Source organism: Heteronotia binoei, chromosome 1 (assembly GCF_032191835.1).
Source record: "Heteronotia binoei isolate CCM8104 ecotype False Entrance Well chromosome 1, APGP_CSIRO_Hbin_v1, whole genome shotgun sequence".
Lineage (NCBI taxonomy): Eukaryota > Metazoa > Chordata > Lepidosauria > Squamata > Gekkonidae > Heteronotia > Heteronotia binoei.
The window spans coordinates 39714237-39737495 of NC_083223.1; the positions used below are offsets into that span (position 1 = coordinate 39714237).

General features: G+C 50.3%; 1 protein-coding gene across 1 annotated transcript; it reads left to right on the top strand.

The window, feature by feature from the left end:
• The first annotated feature begins 230 nt into the window (after window positions 1–230).
• Window positions 231–22299, top strand: OSR1 (odd-skipped related transcription factor 1). The gene is made up of 3 exons (XM_060233532.1): window positions 231–251; window positions 16402–17077; window positions 21200–22299. Exons 2-3 carry the CDS (start codon window positions 16431–16433, stop codon window positions 21333–21335), a joined length of 783 nt encoding a protein of 260 aa, XP_060089515.1. The 5' UTR covers window positions 231–251; window positions 16402–16430; the 3' UTR covers window positions 21336–22299.
• The last annotated feature ends 960 nt before the right edge of the window (window positions 22300–23259 follow it).

The following is a 23259-nucleotide window of genomic DNA, read 5'->3' on the forward strand; positions in this document are numbered from 1 at the left end:
TTCGGCCAGGCGCCTGCTTGCCTGCCGCCTCCCAGCCCAGCCCGGCCCGGCGGGGAAAGGGGAGCGTGCCTGGCCTGCCCCCCGCCTCCGTCTCCAGCACCTGGGGCTCCCCCCACCGCCCCACCCCGGCCAGGAGCTGCACTTGCCCCGCTGGAGACGGAGCGGAGGGCCCGGCAGCTCCGCTTGGCGCTACGTGTCGCCTGGGAGGACCGGGGAGCGTCGGCCCGCGGCGGAGCAGAGACCGGGATTAGGTAAATATCCCTCCCGCTCGCCCCCTTGCCTCGCCCGCCTCCTCTCAGCCGCTGAGCCGGCAGGTCTCTCCGCTGGCCGGGTGGGGAAGGGGCCGCCTCCCGCTCCAGCGGGGCCAGAGGTCCCAGGGGAGACGAGACGAGACGAGAGGAGTCTCCAGCCCTGCGCGGGCAGCCCTGAGCACGGCTGCGGAGGAAGGCCGGGGGATTGAGCGGCGGTTCTTCTGCCCGAGCGCCAAGGGCAGCAGAGGGGAAGCGGAGTCCTTCGGAGGGCTCGAGGGAGGGGATTGCCACTGGCCCAGGGGGAGCTGCTCGGGCAAGCGGCGCCGAGGGGCAGACGGAGCGGGCGCCCCGCCTCGGTCCCCCCACAACCCGCGGCTCCGGCTTCCCCCGCCGGGGAACTCCACGGGGTGCCAGAGACCCCAGCCCCGGGCTCCCGTCGCCCCGCAGCCTCAGACCCCCGACCCTCAACGCCTGCCCGGGGCCCGGCCGGCTCCTGCGGACCTCTTCGGGAGCTGAAGTGCCGCCCGGGGGGCTTTGAGGGGCCGCTGCAGCCTGATGCCGGAGGCGGGAAAGAGAAGCTTGCAGGGCGTCAAGGGCCTCGGCCCCCGGGAGCACAGCCGTCCCATGCAAAACTTTTAAAAACTATCGAATGAATCAGATGACATCTTCTGTCTGTACATAGGGCGAGGGCAGGGGCAGGGGCGGCCAACGGTAGCTCTCCAGATGTTTTTTGCCTACAACTTCCGTCAGCCCCAGCCAGCATGGCCAATGACTGGGACTGATGGGAGTTGTAGGCAAAAACATATGGAGAGCTACCGTTGGCCACCCCTGGGTTAGGGGATGTGTGTGTGTGTGTATACACAACTTCTGGGTGAAACCCCAAGTCCAGAGTCCATGGGAGAAACTGGCCTCCGGCACCCTTAAAACCCGATCCGATACATCTTGCTCCGAATTGAGTTCCTATTAGAACGCAGCCCGCAAGTAGAGGCTCAGCGGGCTTCCTTGGAAGCAAGGGTCCCTCTAAGCGGCAGAGTTTTGCGAGCAAAAATTCTACGTTGTGAACTACTGCCATTAAAACCGTGAGCTCCTGGCATTAAAGTTGTGAGCTGCTGCATAAATTCGTGTGCTCTGGGGTCATCCTTCCTGAGCTAAGACAACAAACGGTGTGAGCCGGAGGCTAAAAATCTGTGAGCTAGGCTCACACTAACTCAGCTTAGAGGGGACATTGCTTGGAAGTAAATATTTTTTCCGCCAGTTGCCATTTTAAAGGGCGACCCATCCGAAAGGCCCACCATCCCGTCAGGGTCTCTAAACTCGGGGCTTGAGAGGCACTGAGAAGGTCCGCTTTAACTGCCCCAAGAAGTGTTGCTGTTTCGCTCTCCCTCGTTCCACTAAACAGACCAACTAATCGTAGAAGGGGGAGGGAGGGCAGGGAACAGGCCCGCAGAAGCGAAAAGCATTGATCTGGTTCCAGCGCAGAGAAAACTTTTCTGAATGCGACACAGGTGTACTGCTGGGCCGAGCTTTGTAACCACTCCGATTTTCTAAAAAAAAGAAAGCAAGAAAAGAAAAAACCCGAAAGGTCCGTCCCAAGCCTTTAAAAGGAATAGCCTATTTTATTGGACTTGAACTCTCTCTGGTTTGTTTGAGGCGGGTGTAACAGAAAGGAAGTTGAGATCCTGACTTTGCTTTGCTGAAAAATACGTGTCTAACTTGGGAGTGTGCCTGGATCAGTCGGCGGAGAGAGGTCCTGCATAAAGATCTGTCGAGGTTTCGGCGAGGCCTACCGAAGCTTCGCAGCCTACTCGACTAGCGTATTTTAGAACAATTTAGTTTCAATCTAGACGGCCACGTTCATTCGGATCGGTGTTGTGAATATGTTGGTTATGTTTTAATACTTCGGCTTCTCTCTGAAATTTGCTTTCAATCGCTATCTCACGGGGGGGGGGGGAGGTTGCAAATTTGTAACTGTGGGCGTACGGGAAGGGGTTCTGTCTTTGAGGCGAAAGAAAATCTACGTGTGTGTGTAAATACCCTCCCCCCATCGCGTGTAATAAGCATAATGTCAGTCCGAGCGAAAGCCGTGTGTGGTGTCAGAACCACTGCAGCCCTGTCTCTTTCGCGGTACCTACAATTATTTAATTCGACAGAACAGAATTTGCAAGTGATGCGTGAGAATTAGAACTGCAGCTCAGCCTAATCGGGGGAGGGGGCCTCTTTTGGGTGTGCCGTTGTGACCCTGTCTGTGTGTGGGGAGGGGGATGTCTGCAGTCATTTCCAGAAGGAGCCTTTAGGGTGTCTTGGGGGGGGGGGCGTCTTTTCTGTGACTGTCTCGGGACGGGAAGTCTGCTGTTGGCGCAGGCTCGCTGACCATCTCAGGCGAGCGCTGATTTCGGAATCGAAAGAGAGGTGGGCCTTACTCCTGAGTAAACATGCGCAGGACGGGGAGGGAGTGGGAGCACGACTCTTAAGCCCCCTTGATGGGGGCGGGTGTCAATTCGCAACCTGGTCCGGAAGGCCGATTTTGCGGTGTGAATGCTGATGGGTGTCAGAGTCACATGCTAAATAATGCAATTTCAATCCACTTTCAGTACAGTCCACACAGTAAAATCCGGTTGGAAACTGCATTGAAAGTGGATTACTTAGTATGTGTGATTGCACCCACTGTGCTGTGCCCCCCTTGGAGAAACAAACCAGGCATATTTTAGCATGCAGATGCCAGGATGAGACCCCCCTGATGCAGCCTCGGCTTTTCGGGTAGTGTCGCTTCGGCCTTTTGGGGTTCCCTCCCAATTCTGCCACCCTGGCGTGTCAATTTCACCGACCGCAGTTGGTGCCTCCTAGAGCGCCTTCCCTCTCGGCAGCACTCTATAAACGATTGTTATTCACGGGCTGTGATCACACACACTAAATAATGCACTTTCAATCCAGTTGGAAAGTGCACTGAAAGTAGATTGAAAGCGCATTAATTAGTGTGTGTGACCACAGCCACGAAGAAAATGTATATGCCGCTTTTCCTCCGAGGCCTGCCCGAGGCGGAAGTAGCAAGCCCCAAAGAGGCCAAGGGCTCTGCGGTTTTCTGTCTCCTATTAACATTCCCACAGACGCCCGGCAAGATGCGCAAAGACCTCGTTTAGAGTCCTCTGTGGTGAGATCAAGAATGTCCCTCCCCCAGGGGAAATAACGCGATCGGAACGAGGGGAGTGTTCGAATCCTTGTTCTTTTAAAACTTCGGCTCATACAACTCGGCCTCAACATGTGACATTTTCACACACTTACTCCGTTTAGGCTGCAGTCGCACACACTAAATAATCCACTTTCAGTGCACTTTCAAACGGGATTTTACTGTGTGAACTGGTAAAATCCAGTTGGAAAGTGCATTGAAAGCGGATTGAAAGTGGATCATTTAGTGTGTGTGATTGCAGCCTTTGAGTGGCTTTCCAGGGGTCGAAAATTCAGGTCGAATTTCCAGGCAGCGGGGTTTACACGCGAGCTGTTAAATCAGGTTAATTGATTTGTCCTCCAGTTGCAGATTCCTGGGATCTGAATTCGATTTCCAGATTTCTCTCTGCCTTCCCTGCAAGCAGCGATGACGCCGGCCAGATTTTTAGCACCCCTGTAATTTCCATGTTCTCTCAGCAAAACTAAAACCGGTGGCGCCTCAAAGTGGAAGGGGCTCGCTGAGGCGTGTTCTGTTGGTTGGGCTTCTTAAAAAAGGATGCCAGCGCCTGTCTGTTTGGGCCTTTCTTCCCTGGGCTTGTGGGGAAGCTGCGCCACAAGGGTTTTGCGGATGGCCACCTCCCCTCTCCCCCCCCCCCCTCCCCGGCGTTGCAGTTCCGCAGGCGCCGGTTGCAGAGAGCCAGATGCAAACGCCGAATTCGGTGGACCTGTCGAGTTAGACTCTGGGGAGCGGGGAGGGGGGGAGGTTAAAGGGAGGGGGCAAGGGTTGCTCGGGTGTGTGCAAACAACCCCGAGGGAGTCCGCGCGTCTTGTCAGCACCGATCGCTCGATAACACGTGAATGAGTTCTTGGGTGAATGCCCTCCCTCCTCCCCATCCCCGCCCCCCGCCCAGGATCAGCGCCTCTGGAGCCCGGCCAGACTGCCGCCCCCTCCTCCTCGTTCAGGGGCGCAATGAAGTCTTTCTCCGCTCCATTCCAACCCTGGAGGAGGTGCAGCGTCCAGCAGCCCCTTCCAAACCCCCGGCTGGTTCGCCCCTCCTGGTGGAGCCGAGCGGGCCACCGAGCTCCTGGCCGGCCAGGCCAGCTCCATTTCCTGTTTTGTTTCCTGAGCGCAGGTAGAAGGCCACGCTCCATTTCCTCCTCCGCGGCTGTTGCTGGAGGGTGCCGCCCCAGAGAGAGAGAGAGAGAGAGAACAGAGCCCGGCCTTTGGGAAGGCCCTGCCAGGGGCCCGTTGGTTTGAGGAGCCCAGTTTCCAGCAAAGCTGGCTCTGGGGAGGAGGCTGCGATCCCGCAGCGCTCTGAGCTGGAAAGCGATTCTTTCCTTCTGAAAGCACTGGGGGGCCCGCGTAGAAAGCCCTATCCGTCCGCCGAGGTGAGCCTAACTAACCTCATCTCCTGCCCCGAGGAACTTGCAAAAGCGGTCTCGATAAACAGGGTGGCGATTGCCAGAAGGGTTGCCAATAGGACAGGGGGGATGTCCCTTTATGTATGGAAATGGGCAGGTGAAGTTTTTCAAGGCACCGGGGTAAATGACATGACCTGCGATTTGCTACAGATCAAATCGACATGTCCGGGACTTGTAGAAGGTCCAGCTCTAAATGTAACAAAACCCCCGCAGAGTTGCTCCACTCTATGCAGAGTTACTCCACTCTAAGTCCATTGATTTCGTTGGATCTGGTTCGGAGGAAGTCTGTGTAGGATTGCAATGCAAATCCTCTGCCTGGGGCTGGGGTGGTCATGGTGGTAGCGGCGTCCGCCGGTCTTTTTTATGAAGAGCCTCCGGGACCTCCTTCCCTCTCCCCCCCCCCTTCTTTTTGGACTCCCTGTCTCGTGAGCGGAGTCCCGAGAACCCCCCTGTTGCGTCCTTTTGCTCAGTCTCCGGTTAAAAGCGGTCAGGTGGCTTTCGGTTTTGGCCTTGGAAAGAAGCCGGTCGGAGCCAATGAGATGGATTCCCAAGCCTGCGCCCCGAATCGCGTGTTCTGAGACTCCCCCTGTTTTAAACGTCCCTTAAAGACTAGAAAGAAAGAAAGCAGCGGAATCCAGCAGCCTCCAATCTTTTTTAAAAAGCCAGGGCGAGAGGGTGCAGTGTTCTAGTACAGGGGTGGCCAACGGTAGCTCTCCAGATGTTTTTGCCTACAACTCCCATCAGCCCTAGCCAGCATGGCCAATGGCTGGGGCTGATGGGAGTTGTAGGCAAAAAACATCTGGAGAGCTACCGTTGGCCACCCCTGGTCTAGTAGATGCTGAACTCCAACGAAGCCCTATTTAAATAAATGAATGAGCGCCCCCTCCCCCCCAAAACACACACACACACACACCCAATGGCAGTAGAGTTTCGCATTTTCCACCCCAGGCCTTGAGCCTCGGAGTCCGGCGCTTCCCGGCGGATGGCGCTCGTTTGCCTCCAGCGCTCGACATTCCCCTAGCTGGAGTCCGGGCGCATTTCATACGCTCCCTACTACCTGATCGTGGGGAAAGGCAGCGAGCTCGTTGACTTCGGCCCTGGCCACATGTGGAACTTATTAGGAAGGGGGGAAAGCCCCACTCGCTATTTAGGAGTCCAGCACTTAATCTGCAATCGCCCCGCCCTAAAAAAAGAGCGGAAGGAAATAAAAGGGGAAAAGGGACATTCCAGGCGCTCTGAGAATTCAGCCAGATGACCATAACATTCTCCGCAAGATGACCATAAAATTACCGGGGGTGGGAATTCATTGTCATGCCACCCTTCGCGTTTGACCAAGGATACGTTCACTTCACCGCCGCCGAGCTGCTGGGGCAAGATTTCCACCTCCGGCCCTCTTTCAGCCGCTGTTGAAATAAATATTTAATCGCTCTGCCCCCCTGGTCTCTCAAAGTCGCTCAAGGGAATGGGGTCTGAAGCCGAATTCTGTCGGGATAACAACGCCTGGATCGGCAGGGGACTTTCTCTCGGATGCCGGTGGAACTGACTTCCACTTGAACTGCCGGCAGCGATGGCGTGTGCTCCCACCACCTCTCAATTACCTCCATTTCACTTTCCAAAGCAAGTGCGTCTTTGGGTGCTTTCCCGTGGCGACTGTTTGCAAGTGGATGTTGCTATTCTTACACAGTCAAAATCCAGCTGCAAACGTGTTGTTTAGTGTGTGTGAATGCACCCATCTGTGTCTGATTTGGCTAGATTCGAATCCAGAACCGCCTTAGAAACCAACACGATTTTTGGGGCATATGCTTTGGAGATTGAAAGCGCAGCTAGAGTCGAATCCAGTTGCACCTTAGAGGCCAATAACTTTTTAAAGGTATGAGTTAACTCCCCCCCCCCCCCAAAAAAAATCTTGTTGGTGTCTCAGGCGCTACTACTGGACTCGAATCCAGCTATTCCATCCGGCTCCCCAAGGAGGCCAGCGCTGGAAGCCCCTTCATTTCCCGCCGCCCACCCCCTCAGCGTCAGGAGCCCCTCCGGGCCCGTAACCCCCCGGCCTGGCCTTAGAAAACAGGCCCCGCGTTTAAGGCTGAGCGCGCTTACGAGGAAGCCGAGCCCAGCGGGACTTGCTTCTGGGTCAACAGGCACCGGGGACAGCCTGGATCAGGTCGCAGGGGAAGGACGCGGAGGGGATCCTGCTCGCCCGCCCGCCCGCCCGCCCGCCGCCTCCTCTCCAAGCGCGCCTCTGCGTCGCAGCTCGCAAACACAAGCAGCGCCGCTTGCCAAGCGCAGCGCTTTCCACCCTCGCCTTCAGCCGCTGGCGTCGTTAGCCGGCAACTGGAGCGCGGGGGAGCCAGAACAGCTTCGGCGGGGTCCTGCTTGTGCTTCTCTTTTCTGGGTCGGCCCCTCTCTTCTGCGTGTGCGCCTCCGGGGTGGGGGAGGGCGAAAGGCGAGCAAGGCCAGCAAGCAGGTGGAAAGGGGAACCTGCCCACCTGGAGAGCGGTGAGGCCCCAGGGAGAAGAGACCAGTGGCCAGAAAGGGGACGGGGGTGTCCTTCAAGCGAACGGATTTTTTGAATCTTGTCAGCCCCCCTCCGCCATTAGGTCTGGCTACGTGAGGCCTGGGCTGCAGCCACACACACTAAATCATGCACTTTCAATCCACGTTCAATGTACTTTCTAACTGGATTTGCCAGTTCACATCCAGTTGGAAAGTGCACTGAAAGTGCATGATTTAGTGTGTGTGGCCGCAGCCCTAAAGTGATGGTCGCAGGTTCTGATGTCAATGCAAAACGGGAGTTTTTAAAAGGTCAAAGATATCATCTGTTATTTTAATAGAATAAGCGTTGATGATTTAAAAAAACAAAATTAGATACTTGACAGTAATTCGCCGCTTTTGAGCTCGTTCGCCGAAATAGTGGGAGTATATTTCTCTTGAATTGATCGATGTGGCAGCAACTTAGTCTGAATGCGTTTAAAATGTATATGTTCCTGGAAGGGGGGTGGAGACCTCGAGACCTACTTCAACATGAAAGATGGGCAAGGAGGGAAGGGCTCTGGGATGCCCCTGAAACGCCCCCTCCCACCGAGGAGTTTCCTCCCCTCCTCAAAGCGGTGTAACTTGACCTGCACCTAAGCAAAGTGTGTGTGGGGGGGACTGCCCCATTTCCAGATGTTTCCACCAACAGCTGTTGGTTAAGTCAACTTCTGCTCGACTCTGACCCAGGCTAAACTCATGTGGGCAAGCGCTTCGGGGGCAGGAAATTTCCACTGGAAATCAAAAGGATTTGCTTCTAACTTGAGCGTGCCTAGACTGAAGGTATAAGAACACTGGAAATTCAATTTAGCCCCCCCCCCCTTTTTAAAGTAAGATTTATACTCCAGTTGTCATCCCTGTGATATGTAGACCTGATTGGAAATTCCTAGAAGGGCTGATAAGGAATGAAAGGGCTTTTGGGAGGAAGTCATCGATTTGGATCCATTGCTTTGATTTACACCTAGTTATCTGTTGGGAGCGGGCCCCAATGAATCCGACCAGTTTTGCCTCCCAGTAAATCTGCATAGCCCTGGGCTGCATGTACCGTTTGCAGAGAGGGGGAAAGCAAACAAGCGCGGAGTTCAAGTGACGCTCTTATTGCGACTGGGTGAAGAGCAGCAGCCTCAGGGCTTACACTGCCACCCAAAGCTTGTCTACACAGAAGTAGACACCACAGAGTTCGATGGGACTTGCTAGGAAACAAACGGGGTACCTTAAAGACAGACCTCGCACGCTGCCTTACACAAAGTGGTGCTTACTTCTGTGCAAACCCGTGTAAACAGACTGGGTTGCGATGCCCAGTCCTCCTAATGGGAACTACGTGTGTGGGGGGAGTATTTTTAATAGTGCAATCCCAGGTAATGTTCCCTCTAAGGTGCAGAGTTTTGTGAGCAAAGATTCTACTTTGTGAGCTCCTGGCACTAAAGTTGAGAGCTACTGCATAAATTAGTGTGCTCTGGAGTCATCCTTCCTGAGCTAAGACAAAAATGTGTGAGCCGGAGGCTTAAAATCTGTGAGCAAGCTCACGCTAACTCATTTTAGAGGGAACACTGCTCCCAGGGAAGCAGGTGCCACTAAAATCCAGGGGAGCTGATTGGTCGGCTTTGCCTGCCTGTCCGCCTTTAAAAGAAGTTACAGAACTTGCAGTAAAGGCCCTTAAAGTCAAGAGAGCTCTCTCGCTGCCTTCAGTGGCATGTCTCCCCCTTATTTAGGAACTCCGTTAAAATCAGCGAAAAAATTTCCCCGCCCCCACAGTCCCTGATTGCAGTCTCTTCGGGGCGGGACTCTGGAGTCCTTGACCCACTGAGGGGTGTTCTATCGCTATTGGTTTGGAATAGCCAGGCCGAGTGAGACTCAGTATAGGGTGGGTTTAAAGGGAAGAGCTCGTGGTGTTTAAATGCATTGCATAAGGGTCTGTGGATATGCCCAGTGCATGTGGCAAGGACCCTCTCACACACACACACACGGCCAGATACGTCACAGGTTGCCAAAGGGTTGGAGGCAAAGACACGTCTCCAGGTGGCTTCCTCCGGAGGTAACTGTGGCACAGGGCTCAGTGCAGGCCCTAAGAAACACGAGTCCGGCCACACTTCGAGGAGACTAACTGCACTGCATTGCAGTACAAGTCTTTTGAGGACTAGAGCGCCGCCGAATCAGAGGCCTTGTGATGGCATCGGAGCTGTTAAGACGGCGCGTTCCTTTGGTCCGGAGGCGCCATCCTTTCAATCCAACCAAAGCGAGTCGCCAGTCAGGGCCCGAAACTGAGTCCGGACTCGGGACGACCACCTTGCGGGATCTCGCCCCCTCCCAAACCGCCCCCTCCCCCGCGTCTTGACTGCCCACTCCGCCTCCATCAGCGTCTCGAGGGAGTGCAGATCTTCAGCTTCACCGATCCTTTCTTCTGCGGTGGTCAATTCAAACGAACAAGAAAGGCTTCCGCCGGGCTGTCAGCCCCGGAATAACTTGTCCAGGTTGCCCAGCGATTCTTGAATCCTGGTGTGCCCCTCCCCCTCACCGCCCCCCCCCCATTTATTGCAGCCGAGGCTGGGGGGGGGGAGTGGGGGAGGGCGGAGGGCTTGAGAATTCCCAGGCGCTTCTCATTAAACGGGTTTTTTTTTGGGGGGGGGGGTGGAATCTGCGGATAAAGATCTGTTGACATGACCCAGAATTGAGCGGCTGGAGGTGACGCCGAAATAAACAGCCGGCTCTTTCTGGCGGGTCCCGCTCGACCTGCGGGGAATCGGCCCTTTGATGTCCAACAAGGGACCCGCCGCCCAGCTCGAGGAGGTCTCTTGCAGCTCTGGCGCGGGCCTCAAGCGCCTTCCCAAGAGCCCTTTGTTCGGGGAGCCCTCCAGGCCGCTTCCCAGCGAGCAGGAGCATCCTCCGGAGCACAAAGGAGGAGGCTTCTTCGGCAGCCCCTCGTTCTCTCCCCCGCGGGGGGAAAGAGGGCCGCTTAAAGCAGAGACCAGCTCAGCAACAACAACACCAAACCACAGGTGGGCTTTTGCAAAAGCCACCCCCGCTCTCCCCCCCCCCCTGCTGGCGGGGCAGGATCGGTGTCAAAAAGCAGACCCAGCGTCTCGATTGGCACGCAGAGCGGCTGGATTAAAAGGGGGGGAAGGGAACCGAAGCCCTAAAACAGGGGTGGCCAACGGTAGCTCTCCAGATGTTTTTTGGCCTACGACTCCCATCAGCCCCAGCCAGCACGGCCAATGGCTGGGGCTGATGGGAGTTGTAGGCAAAAACATCTGGAGAGCGACAGTTGGCCATCCCTGCCCTAAAACATGGGCGGGAAATCGCGCTGAAAAATCGATGTCGCTTCCTGCAGCAGAGAATTGGGACCCGCATCCTAAGAGGTCTTCCCGCTTAATAAGATGGGGGAGACCCGTGGAGGATCGCGCTGTTGGGGATGCGCGGGGAATCCAGCGACCCGTGTGGAGCGGGGTGTGTGTGTCGATATCTGCTAGGCAAATCCTTGCGTTGGATTCCGAAAAGCCTAGGGACTTAGGATCGGCGCTTCCTTTCTCGCGGTGAAATGAACCCTTCCCAGAAACAAGCCTTAGAAACATGGGGGAAAGGGCGGGAGAGAGACAGGGGGCTGGGTACAGATCTGGCGCCCCACAGGTCAAAGAGCTTGTTGTAAGTTTCACAACAGGCCGGGCAGGTAGGTCGCGGTGGTCAGTGGGTGAGCGCGGGGCAAAGCGAAAGCGGGGCGCTGACCGACCACAGCTCCTTTTTCTCGGCTAGGCCACCTCCGACAGATTTTCGTTTTTAAACCGTTTAAAAAGCCGCCGCAAGCCGAAACCCACTTAAACTGGGGAGTAAACCCCATTTGTGAAATGTGCTTCCGCGCGAGCGGCGCCTTCGGTGCCAAACGGAAGGAGCAGCGGCAGAGGAGGGGAAATATAGTTTTCGTTTTCATGTCAGGGCCCTGAGCCTGCCTGCTCCGCCGAAGCACACGGGGAATCCGCAAGAGCGCTCCGCTGATCTCGGGAGGCTTCGTTTGCTTCCAGGGAAAGGTGTTGAGGATCAGTTAGGGCAGAAAGCCTTGGGGGAGCGGGAGGCTCCGTTTCCAGCAGCCGCCCCGCGATGCTTCAGAGTTGCTTGCGACCCAGTGAGTACGGCGCGCTCTCTCTCGCGGGCATGGAGCTACATGGCTTTTCAAACCGGTCTGCTCCGCTTTGGCTGCTCTTCGCCGGTTCTGAACGAGTTAAGGGCAAGGGGAGGGGAGGGGGGGAGGGAAGGAGCTTTGGCTGCGTTTTAATCGACCACGATACCAAATTTGTCCAATTAGAAAAGGCAAATCTGGGCGAAATGTCAGCCTCGTTTATTCTGGGTCAGTGCGATGGAATTCCTCGAGGCTTCGCGATGCCTTTCTTTGAGGCTGATTTATGGAAAGTGGTGTGAAAGGTGGACTCGGGGCAGCTCCTGAGTGAGAAGGGCCGCCAGCGCCCACCCCGCCCGCCTCGCCTCGCCGCCTCCTCCTCTCCCCCTTTCGCTTTTCACTTACTCGCCAGGAAGGCGAGGAGGGCTACTTTTGCCCTCCGATTCCACATCCCCTCACCCCTCCGCCTCCTCCTTTAACTTCGTTTTCCTGCTTATTGTTGCACCTCATACGTTGCAAGATCCCCCCCCCCCCCGCCCTTGAAAACTCGTTTGGCAGCTTTTAAAAATCAAACCTTGGCAGCTGCATGGAAACAGACAGGGGATGAGAAGCCACATTTGTTTCAAAACTACTCTCCCCCCCCCCATCCGTTTTGCACAAAAGACAGGGATCAGAATCATAATTCCCCCCTCCCATAAACTCGGGTAAAGAGAAGACATGCTGTGACGTCACAGAAGGTGTCGTGACGTCGCACGCACGCTACAAGCCACAAACCCGCTACTGGGAAAGAACTGAGAAAGGCCAATAGATTCGAGTCCAGTCTGACTCCGGGAAACTTCCGCCCTTTAACTCTGGCCGGTCTCTTAAGGCGCTCAGCCGGACCCACACGGCTCCCCTCTGAATGAAGAGAGGCAAGTATTGCCTCTGGCTGCAAAGTTTAGCAGTCTGCCTTGTCCTACATTTACTTGTGTGCAGGACCGGACCCCGATAGTTAAGCACTGGTGGAGAGGGTATATGGGAAGTTGTAAACCTCTTTACAATCTTAGGCAAAAACCAGCTTATATGAATACAGTCCCCCCCCCTCCCAAACTCTGTCACCATAGCAGGCCTGGAGGAGCCCAATTCTCTTCCTGACGCGCCAGGCATACAGCGCACGACGCCACTGAAAACGAAACCCTGCTCGTTTCAATGGCCCCAGACTCCCCCGGCCGCCGGGGCACCAGGGCATAGAACTACAAGCAAAAAACCCAAAGCAGTAGACAAGTGGCACTTTTAAGACCAACTAAGTTTTATTCAGAATGTAAGCTTTCGTATGCTCTTAAGCAGACTTCATCAGACAAAATTGGAATATATATATATATTTAAGGATGGCTTGCCATTCCAATTTTGCTTAGAGCATACGAAAGCTTACATTCTGAATAAAACTTAGTTGGTCTTAAAGGGACCACTTGCCTACTGCTTTGTTCTATTGCTTCAGACCGACACGGATCTACAAACAAGAAAAGACACAAACACAAACAAAACAACCCGCCACCACTGTTTCTTAGTCTTGACGGGTCGACTAGTTCTTCGCCTAACTGTAGCTCACCGGGAAGAATCCGACGCGTTTCTATGGGCCGTTTTTAAAACGCAAGGTAGGCTGCTGCTGACGCAGAGGGAATTCAGACCCGCCCGGCCCGGCGCGACCCAGTCTTTCGCTTTGTTTACACAACGGAAGGGGGGAAATTTCTCGGGGTTGTCCTTTTCCTGCAGCCGCTGCGTTTGGGCGTTGGCGCCTCTTTATACCGGCAAAAGATGCCTTTAACGTCAAGGACAGCTGGTGGGCATTCAAAGACGGCGAGCAGCATTTTGTTCCAGCATGAGCTTTCCTGAATTAGACTCGCTTCTTCAGAAGCAAGGAGCGGGTCTTCCTGAGAAATAAAACCCACGATCAAGGCGGATGAGTCACCAAAGGGGAAATGCCCTTCAGATCTAACGAAGGCGAAAGAGTCCATTCACCAGTTATGCTAAACCGATCGGCACCGGAGCAAGTGTGTGTGCACACGGGAGCTCCCACCTGGAATAAACTTGGTCGGTCTTGAAAGGTGCCACTGGGCTCAAAACTGAGGCGGCACCTGTTAGAATGTTTTGAAACAAAGAAACTCAATGGGAGAGGCAGTGGGAGACCTGTGCGATAAAAGGGAGCCGAATCCCCTAAGGCAGGGGTGGCCAAACTTGCTTAACATAAGAGCCACGAAGAATAAATGTCTTGTGTTTGAGGGCCGCAAGTCACGAACATCAGATATTGGAGAGCTTGAAGGAAGGGAGGGAGGGTTCCAAAGAAAGCAACTTTAAATGCATTCTCCAAGCCACCAGCTGGCTTGGCAAAGTGATTTAGAGAAAGAAATGCCTTCTCCAAACTGGCCGACAGGGCAGTGGCGGCACCGAGAGCCACACCACATGCGTGAAAGAGCCACATATGCCCCCCCCCCCCCAGCCACGTTTTGGCACTCCTGCCCTAAGGGTTATGCTCAAACGTGTACGTCTTTAAGGTGCCACTAGAGACTCCCGCGGATTTTGTTGCAGAAGATTGACAGGGTCACTCAGTCACCCCGCTGAAGTTTTGATGCTGATTTCAATACGCCAGAGGTCAGAAATGTCTGCTCCTTTTCCCCTCGTACACATCATCGGGGGACTCATGTGGCTCCCCCCTTCAACAGTCTAAGGAATCTCTTCCTCGTTTTGAGCCCAACTACAATGGAAGAAGAAGACTGCAGATTTATACCCCGCCCTTCTCTCTGAATCAGACTCAGAGCTGCTTACAGTCGCCTATATCTTCCTCCCCCACAACAGACACCCTGTGAGGCGGGTGGGGCTGAGAGGGCTCTCACAGCAGCTGCCCTTTCAAGGACAACCTCTGCCAGAGCTATGGCTGACCCAAGGCCATTCCAGCAGCTGCAAGTGGAGGGGTGGGGAATCAAACCCGGTTCTCCCAGATAAGAATCCCTCACTTAACCACTGCCAAACCACCCCATTAAAAAAAAAAAAAGTGTGCCTTGAAAGCACCCCAGAGTCGGAAACGACTGGTTGCTTGCACAGGGGGACTGCCTTTGCCTTTTTTAACTTTTACAAGGGAAAGAAGGCGATCTGTCTCTCTCCTCCCCCCCTCCCCGTCACACGCGGAGGTCAAGAACGGCTCCCCTTCCCGCGCAGGCCCTGCTCGCCCTCCGCTAAACTGCAGAAAGGCCTCAGCTGCTGGGGGGGAGAGGAGGCCGAAGGAGGCCCCGCCACACAAGCAGGGCTTTTGAAGACAGCGAGGCTAAAGCCGGGCCCTCCCCTTTCCTATAGCAAATTGGAGGTTAAAGTTGAGGCGGCCGCAGGTTTTGAATCCGGCGTTTTCTTGTGTTCTCGCGAGAAACGTTCCTCTCTTGCGTTTACATAGATCTCCTACTGGAACTCTCGTGCTGCTTTTTTAAAAAATCAATCTTTATTAATTTAAAACAAAGAATTAAAACTTACAAATCCATCATAAAGAGCATTAAATAATACCATTCAATTGCATTGCATAAAATAGTCACGGTACAGCTCAGAGAGCTCAAGCCTGGGGTGGCTCCCTGTAGAAGGAAAGGGCCGATGAAAAGAGCGGGAATGTTTTTCAGGGGGCAAAAGATGAATAATAGGTTCTGCCAAACGCCAGTGTGATTCCCAGGCTGGAGTCCCTCACCTTGAAAATGGAACCAATACCTGAACTACGAGACAGAAAAGAAACCGGCTGCTGAGGGTCTGCCACCCCATTTGGGGTGGGGACTAGGGCTCATGTTGCCTCGATATTCCCTCTTCAAGAAAGCGGAAATACCAGGGCAACGTGAGTCCCAAACTTTGCTGCCTACTTCGGGCAGCAAAAATAAAGCACAGTTGTACTGAAGACTACCTCTGGCCTCCTTGTCTGATAACCGGACATTCAGAGGTGGCCCCCTAATGGCTGTGGGGTCAGCAACAACCTGGGGGGAATAGCAGGATTGCCAGACTTCAACAGGGTACAATGCCATAGAGCCCACCTTTCAAAGTGGTCATTTTCCCTTCTCTGTCACATGGAGATGAAGTTGCCAGCATCCAGGTGGCACCTGGAGATCTCCTGCTGTTATGATAGAACTCCAGGTGACCAAGTTCAGTTCCCCTGGAGAAAATGGCTGCTTTGAATGGTGTCATTATATCATGCTGAGTCTCCTCCCCGAACTGTGTCGTCTTCAGGCTTCATCCCCCAAAATCTAAAGGTATTTCCCAGACCAGAGCTGGCAAACCTGCCTGCAGATCAGTTGCAATTCCAGAAGCTCTCCAGCAACCACCAGGAGGTTTGCATCCCTACTTAATAGCGATTTTACAGGGTGTTATTTACTGGGATATTTACTGCTATGCGGTGAAATGCACTGCCTGTCCAAATGTCTGTTAAAGAAGCAGGACTTTTTTGCCAAGTTGTTGGCAAGCACAAATGGCTGGTATTTTGTGTACAGTTAGTCTGGACTATAAATCATACTGTTGGTGAGCTATCCTGGAACAAGCTTTTCAGTTTTCACAAAGGAGCTCCCCATTCAATCACTTCCAACACAGCCATTTTCTCCTGGGGAACTGATCTCTGTCACCGGGGGACCAGTTATAATCCCAAGAGATCTTCAGCCACTATCTGGAGGCTGGCAACCTTAGAAGAGACACAGTTGGCCTAGATCTGGCAGTGCTAACATTAGCCCTGTTGAGGCTTTCTCCAAAGTACCCAGAGGGACCAGTATGGGGGATATCAGGTTTCAGTTGCCCACCTTCCCACATCATGTTTCAGTGAACTGTAAATGGTGACTGTAGAAAGATCTCCTTTATGGGTACTGCACCCCATCATGTATTTCCTTATCCTGTTTTTAGCCCAGGAATCATACATTTGCTGCTTCTTTTTCTTTTCTGCAGGCACTCTCTTCTCAAGCCTCTTCACTACCATGGGTAGTAAGACTCTGCCAGCACCGGTGCCCATCCACCCTTCCCTGCAGCTCACCAACTACTCCTTTCTGCAAGCCTTCAACGGCCTGCCAGCAGTGCCTTCGGACCACCTTCCAAACCTCTACGGCTTCAGTGCCTTGCACGCTGTTCACCTTCACCAATGGACCCTGGGCTACCCGGCCATGCATTTGCCCCGTTCATCCTTCTCCAAGGTGCCTGGTGTGGCCAGCCTGGTGGATGCCAGGTTTCAGTTACCTGCCTTCCCTCTGTTCCCACATGTCATCCATCCCAAGCAAGAAGCCACCAGTGTGCCACTGAAAGCCAAGCCCAGATTTGATTTTGCAAATCTAGCAGTGGCAGCCACCCAAGAGGACCATTCGAAACTTGGACAGATCGATAACCATGGCTCCTCGCCGGGCTTAGGTTCATTGCTTGAGGTGACCAAGCTTTCTCCCGAGAAGAAACCCACCCGTGGGAGGTTACCTTCCAAAACCAAGAAGGAATTTGTGTGCAAATTTTGTGGCAGACACTTCACCAAGTCATATAACCTTTTGATTCACGAAAGAACCCACACGGATGAAAGGCCGTATACATGTGACATTTGCCACAAGGCCTTCAGAAGACAAGATCACTTGAGAGATCACAGGTACACATATGCTTTTACTGAGTTTGTAACAAAACCTGTAAGAATTTCAAAATCATATACATGTTAGTTATAAATTGCAATGTACCTTTCAATATACCCACCGCATACAGCTAGAATAACTTGCCCGAACAAATGCAATAGTGTTACTTCATTCAGAGTCAGAGGTGTCCCCTTCCCTCCTAGGTGTGGAGTAGCTTCTGGATCAGGGCTGTCCCTGCCACTAGGGAAACTGGGCAATTGCCTAGGGCACTGGCCTTTTGGAGGCACCAAATTAGGCATCCCCCATTTGACTTGGAGACATTATCAGAACGGGGTGTGCGTGCCAGAATTTAGTCTTGCCTAGGGTGCCAGACAATCTAGGGCCGGCCCTGTTCTGGATCTACTTCTATGATGTTCTCATCCTATTCCTTTAATCAGTTTTGAGCTAGAAAATCCAAGTCTAAAACTTCTGAAAGTTTAAATCAGGGAAGCCCAATGTGGTGCTTGCCAACACCTTTCCTAGAGCCCACAAAATGTTTCTAGAAAGTAGACAGGAACAAATGAGGCTTCTGCCTCACAAGGTTTCTGATTGACCATAGGAGATTTGATTGGCTGTGCAGATTTTTGAAAACGTTACATTGGCTGCAGCTGCCACCACAGCACAAGGATCTTCACTGTGTCACTAAAGGTAAGCTGGAGCAGCCATTTTGTGTCCAGCTCTGCCTATTGCAGTGACCGTGTCGGGCCAAAGGTTTTGTGGCTGCACTGCACTCACCACACTATGTCAGACTTCCAAAGGTGCCCACAGCTCAAAAAGGTTAGGGGCCCCTAGCTGAAATATTCTGTAACAGGATATTTTCCATCCCCAATACTCGTATCCTGTTTTCTAGAGCTATGCATAACTAGTAATGACCTTTGTGGTCTGGCCAGGTGAGTGTTATTTAGCAGCTCTATAGACATCCTTTTAAAACTTCAGATGCCAGGGATTGAGCCACGCTGAGCCATGGCCCCTCCCTGACTACTCATTCTACTATTTCACCAATGTATGCTTGTACCAGGGCTGTCAAACCTATACAAGTTGGAGAACCAGCTTCCCACCACCAAACAGATGGCCAAGGTGTCTTCATACTTTTTCATCCAAAATGGCAATATCATTTCCCATCTGCCTCACATCACACATATTGCTTTTTGGGTTATATCCAAGGCAGGGAAGTGGGGTGAAAGTTCTTGAAAGAAGATCCATCACCAGTGTTCAATATCTGATGTATGCCTGCCTTATTGCAACCTTACGTTAAGTACATGAAACAATTTGAAGGGCAAACTGGGCATTTCATGTGTGGGTCTACTTATTACACCAGCCTCATATTTTTGGCTCAGAAAAATGACTGAATTGCATGTGACAGGGCAACACCGATAGCCTGATAATGTGCCCCTGCATTATTCCCTTGAGTTGTGCCATACAGATTTGATAGAGATAGTTCTCCCAAAGGCAGAACTGACCATACTTATTTATTTACTGTGCATGTTCTATTTATAGTCTGCCTTTCTCACTAAGACTCAACGTGGATTACCCAATGTAACATATATATCTATAGATATAGAGATATGTAAATAGATGTTCAAAATGATCCCTCTGATCATAACCCAGGTAATGCCAAGAATTTTTGTTTCAGCCCAACGTTAAGCATATTTCTTTGAAAGTCCTGCTGGCTTTCTAATGTGGTAGATGATTGCAGCTATAGAGCCTGATTCTGTGTCTGTTTACTCAGAAGTAAGCTCCATTGAGTTTAAAGGAATTTCCTAGACTGCATAATCAGTTCCCCTCATTTGCATGGAACTAAAACAGTTTATTTGCGTCTATATTCATAACTCTTCGTAGTGTGTAGGAAATATTCATGTTTTGCATATTAGGAAGTATTGTTCAGGAATCCTATAAACGTTCATACTTGCATGAAGATGTTGAAGGTACTGTGAATTTTGACAGATCCATACCAAAGGCTGGTTCAGGCCTTTACTACTGAACCATCTCTCCCCGCCCCCCCGCCCAAGGTTTTAGTAGGGATGCCCTCGCACAAATATAAGTCATAACATCTCCAGTATTTCCAGTTGCACATTAGAAAGCATGCCTGTTTCCAGGTTGTTTAACGGTGGTGGCTCTCAACCAAAAAACCTATGAAAAACTGCGAAGAATTCTTAGCACCCTCCAAAAAATTATAATTCCCAAGGTTCTCCTGGTGTGAGCCCTGACAGTTAAACTGGCATCACATGAGTAAATAGTAAATATGTCCAAGGTACTAATTTAGTAATGTGGGAAGTTGCTGTGTAGAGAGGTGCCTTCTGTTTCCTATTAGGGAATGTCATTTATTTGAGTATTGAGGTTTCAGGCCTTTTGTTTCAACCAATCCGCCCCGCCCCCCCCCCCCCCCGCCCCCCGGCCCATTTTCTTGCTGACAATTATTTTGAGCAATAAAGCATGAGTGAACTTCTAAGGAACTTTTCAAAACCCACTGACAATGGATCCCATAGGATTTGTGTTTTAGTTATTTAATTTATAGACTACCCTACCGCAGAGGCTTCATAACAGAGTGTTTATTTAAGTCAAACTGTAAGTTCATGATGATTCACTTTGTACAGAAGGGAAGAGGAGTACCTGGAGAGTTCCAGGCTAAAATGGTGGATTTGAATTCAAGAACCACAAACCAGTTGCTCTCCAAGGTTTCAGTCCCATTCGTCTCTCCTTGGAAGTAAGCCCCTTTTAACAGAACTTATTCCTGAGCAAACATGGACTCAGGGTGATCCTATTGAAACAGTTGGGACTGAAAAGCAACTCTCTAACAAAATAAAAACTTACGTTGCATTTAGGGTATATTTCTATCCCAAGCCAAATCCCTAGTGCATCTTGGAGTAGAGCAATTGTCACAAAGTTATTGCTGTTTGGGGTGGCAAAAGTTTAAACATTCTAAAATAATCTTATTTCCACAAAGAGGTTCCAGAACTCTATTCTATTGCATTCCCCCAGAAAAAAGCCCTGCTTTTATGAATTTTAAAGGAAAACATCTAGTGACATCTAACATTAATAATTTCTAATGTTTTTGGATCTTGAAGTATTTTTCTACCCCGGTAACATATCTTTCCATGGTGAGGTGAATATTCTCCAGGTTTTCAGAAATGGTCATGAAGGGCTGAAATGGTCATGAAGGGCTGTATCCAGAGCTTTTTTTTGGTAGTAAAAGTCCAGCGGGAACTCATTTCCATATTAGGCCACACCCCCTGATGCCAGGCCAGCTGGAACTGTGTTCCTGCTCAAAAAAAGCCCTGGCTGTATCTCTTCAGAGCACTTAACACTGGTTCCCTGGACCAGCGTTTTCTTAATAAACACGGGGTACTTTGTACCCCAAAAGGTAAAAATGGACTTTGAGGGTTTTTTTAAAGTAGCCCAAGGCAAAATGCATAGATTTCTGGTTGTTACGTACTGGGTTTTCTTTAGCTTACAGAAAGCAAACTACAAGTGATACGTAATTTACTGTACTCTGGGAACATTGTTCACTATTGTACACATATCATTTTAAGAATCAAAGTTGTACATCTTTGCATTTCTCCAACAAAAGTGTAGCCTTAACAAAAGGGTGCAGCCCCAAGTATACTTTGCTTTGCACATGGAACATAGCCATTGGTGTGTATGAGCAACTTGCAGATGCTGTCACCACAGAAACACACAGTGGGTTGAAAGTATACTAAGTAGGATTGTCAACTCCTGTTTGGAAATTCCTTGAGGTTCAAGGGTGGAGCCTGGAAGGAAAAGGACCTCAGTTGGATATAATGCTAGACAGTCACCTTTCAAAGCTGCCATTGGTCTCCAGCAGAATTGATCTTTGTTATCTGGAGATGCAATGCAATGTTGGGAGATCTCTAGCCACTGCCTGGAGTCTGGCAACCTTAACACTAGGGTTCTTCCATGTCTAAATTCATAGCTATTATATTTTGCTTTCATATATCAAGGCTTCGCTTTGAGGGACTTTCATTGCCACTTTGACTCCCACTTTTGAGTTCGAGGAAGTTGAGACATAAATCATTTTTAATTAGAGAGGCCATGTGGCCAAAATGCACTTTTTCACAAATATGTCTCTTATTTTCTCTCCCCAGATATATCCACTCTAAAGAAAAGCCATTTAAGTGTCAAGAGTGTGGGAAAGGATTTTGCCAATCAAGGACTCTCGCTGTTCACAAGACACTGCACACACAAGTAAAAGAGCTTAAACCTTCCAAAATCAAGTGCTAAAGCTTCCAGTCCCCAAGAACTTCATCCCCCTTTCTGACTTTTTAGGTTAAATTCATACCAAAGACAAAGGGGACACAATGAACATTAATTTAATTGCTTTTTTTAAAAAAACAACCAAATGCACACAAAATACAGCCAGCTTTTCTACATCCTGAGCAATAACATTGATTTGTTTCCAAGTTACACAGAAGAGTGTAAATCTTGCATCACTTTGATAAACTTTGTCACTTTGTCAAAAGGTGGTGCTCAAGTATTGGAGAGGAATCTGTTGTTAAGACACAAACAACTCCAAACTCGCTTCCAAAAGTATTGCTTTTTTTTTTTTTTTAGTTTTATCCTTTTGTGTGTGTCTGTTTAAAAACTTATACACTTCAGATGAGAAAATGTTTAGAAGATCTTTTTAAAAAAAAAAACAGCTTCACATTGTAAGCACTTCTGAGACAGACAGAAGGCCACTGGATACATTCTGTGTTTTTTAAAAGGCAACATCCATCCTGTACAGATTCTGTGGCCCACTACAAATCTTAATGCCTCAGTCTTCCATTGCTGGTGATTTTATTTGCTTGTTTGTTGGTTAGTGCTCTGGTGCCTTCAGAGGTGGTTTGTAATTTGTGGATTCATTTAAACAAAAAGCAAAACACCCAAGGTGGGAAGGGTGAAGAGAGGGTGCATAGCAACGAATCAAAAGTGACTGCTATGCACAGTGGCTTTAGTGGTACTTCCAAATGAGTGTGTGTCCTGATTGGGGAATGAGTGAATTCTGGGGGCGGGGTGACAAATCTCAACCTGAGAGCTTTATCTGAAGTTGTTTTGTTTCCTAAGCAGTGTAAAGAATTGAGACATTCCAATATGTTTTTTGGTTATTGCTATGTGGCACTTTATGCTGATTCTTGATAATGAACATTTATCACTGGATTTATTTGTGTTTTTTTTAAGTATTAAAATAAATTGGTATTTTACAGGCTTTTGTTGGGTAGTGTTATCATTCTCTTTGTTAAACATATTTGATTAAAGCCTTTGATTTCTGCTCTAAATTTAAATTGTGACAGCTGAGTGCTCTAGTGGTTTCTGAAAATGTAATCAAAACCTGTAGGTTTGAGAAGAGTAACTTTTAACATTTGTTAGGTTTTTTTTTTTTTTTTAAGATGAGTTACCTGAAGCTGTATTCCTAAGAATTCTTGGAGTGGAATATGGTGGGACTGTCTGCTGAGTCAATGTGCTGGGCTGCGAAAAACCCCAAAAGACATAAAACATTGCAAAATCAAGAAGGGACGTTAAGCAGTTTCACAGCAAAGTTATATTTTGCTTTTTTAAAAATGAGAAAGTTGTTTGTAGAGGAAATCATAACATAGCACCAAGCTGTGTCAGTTGTACATAGACACACTCCTATCAGTGATGAACCCTTTTCAAAAATCCAGTGTGTGACACTAAAAGTCCCTAAAGAGTTTTAATGTAAATATAGATAAGCCATGTAAAGGGCCAGAAGTTAACTTTCACTGTACTCAATGGTAATTCTTAATGACTCATTCATACATAAAAAGGCATCATGGGATTCTCTGGTAATTGAATGACATATAACATTTACTAGATAAATGTATCCCAATGGCTCCTGTAGAACTATTTTAATTATTTTAATACCAGAATTCTCATTTTAACAGACTCATCAAATAGAATAATAAAAGAACCTACCTGTCCTTCTCAGAGACCCATCTGTGCAGATCCTAGCATTTGGTAGAATTGAGACTGACCTGAATTCTTCTGAATATGAGTTCCTTGTGAATTAATAGCCATGCAAGGAGAGCTGTAAACTGGATTTCAATTCAAGTAATATATCAAAATTGATGAAAATAAAATGATATTAACTGGTTGTGGGTCCAGAAAGGGTTTGAGAGAGATTCCAGGATCATCTAAAAAATGTCACACT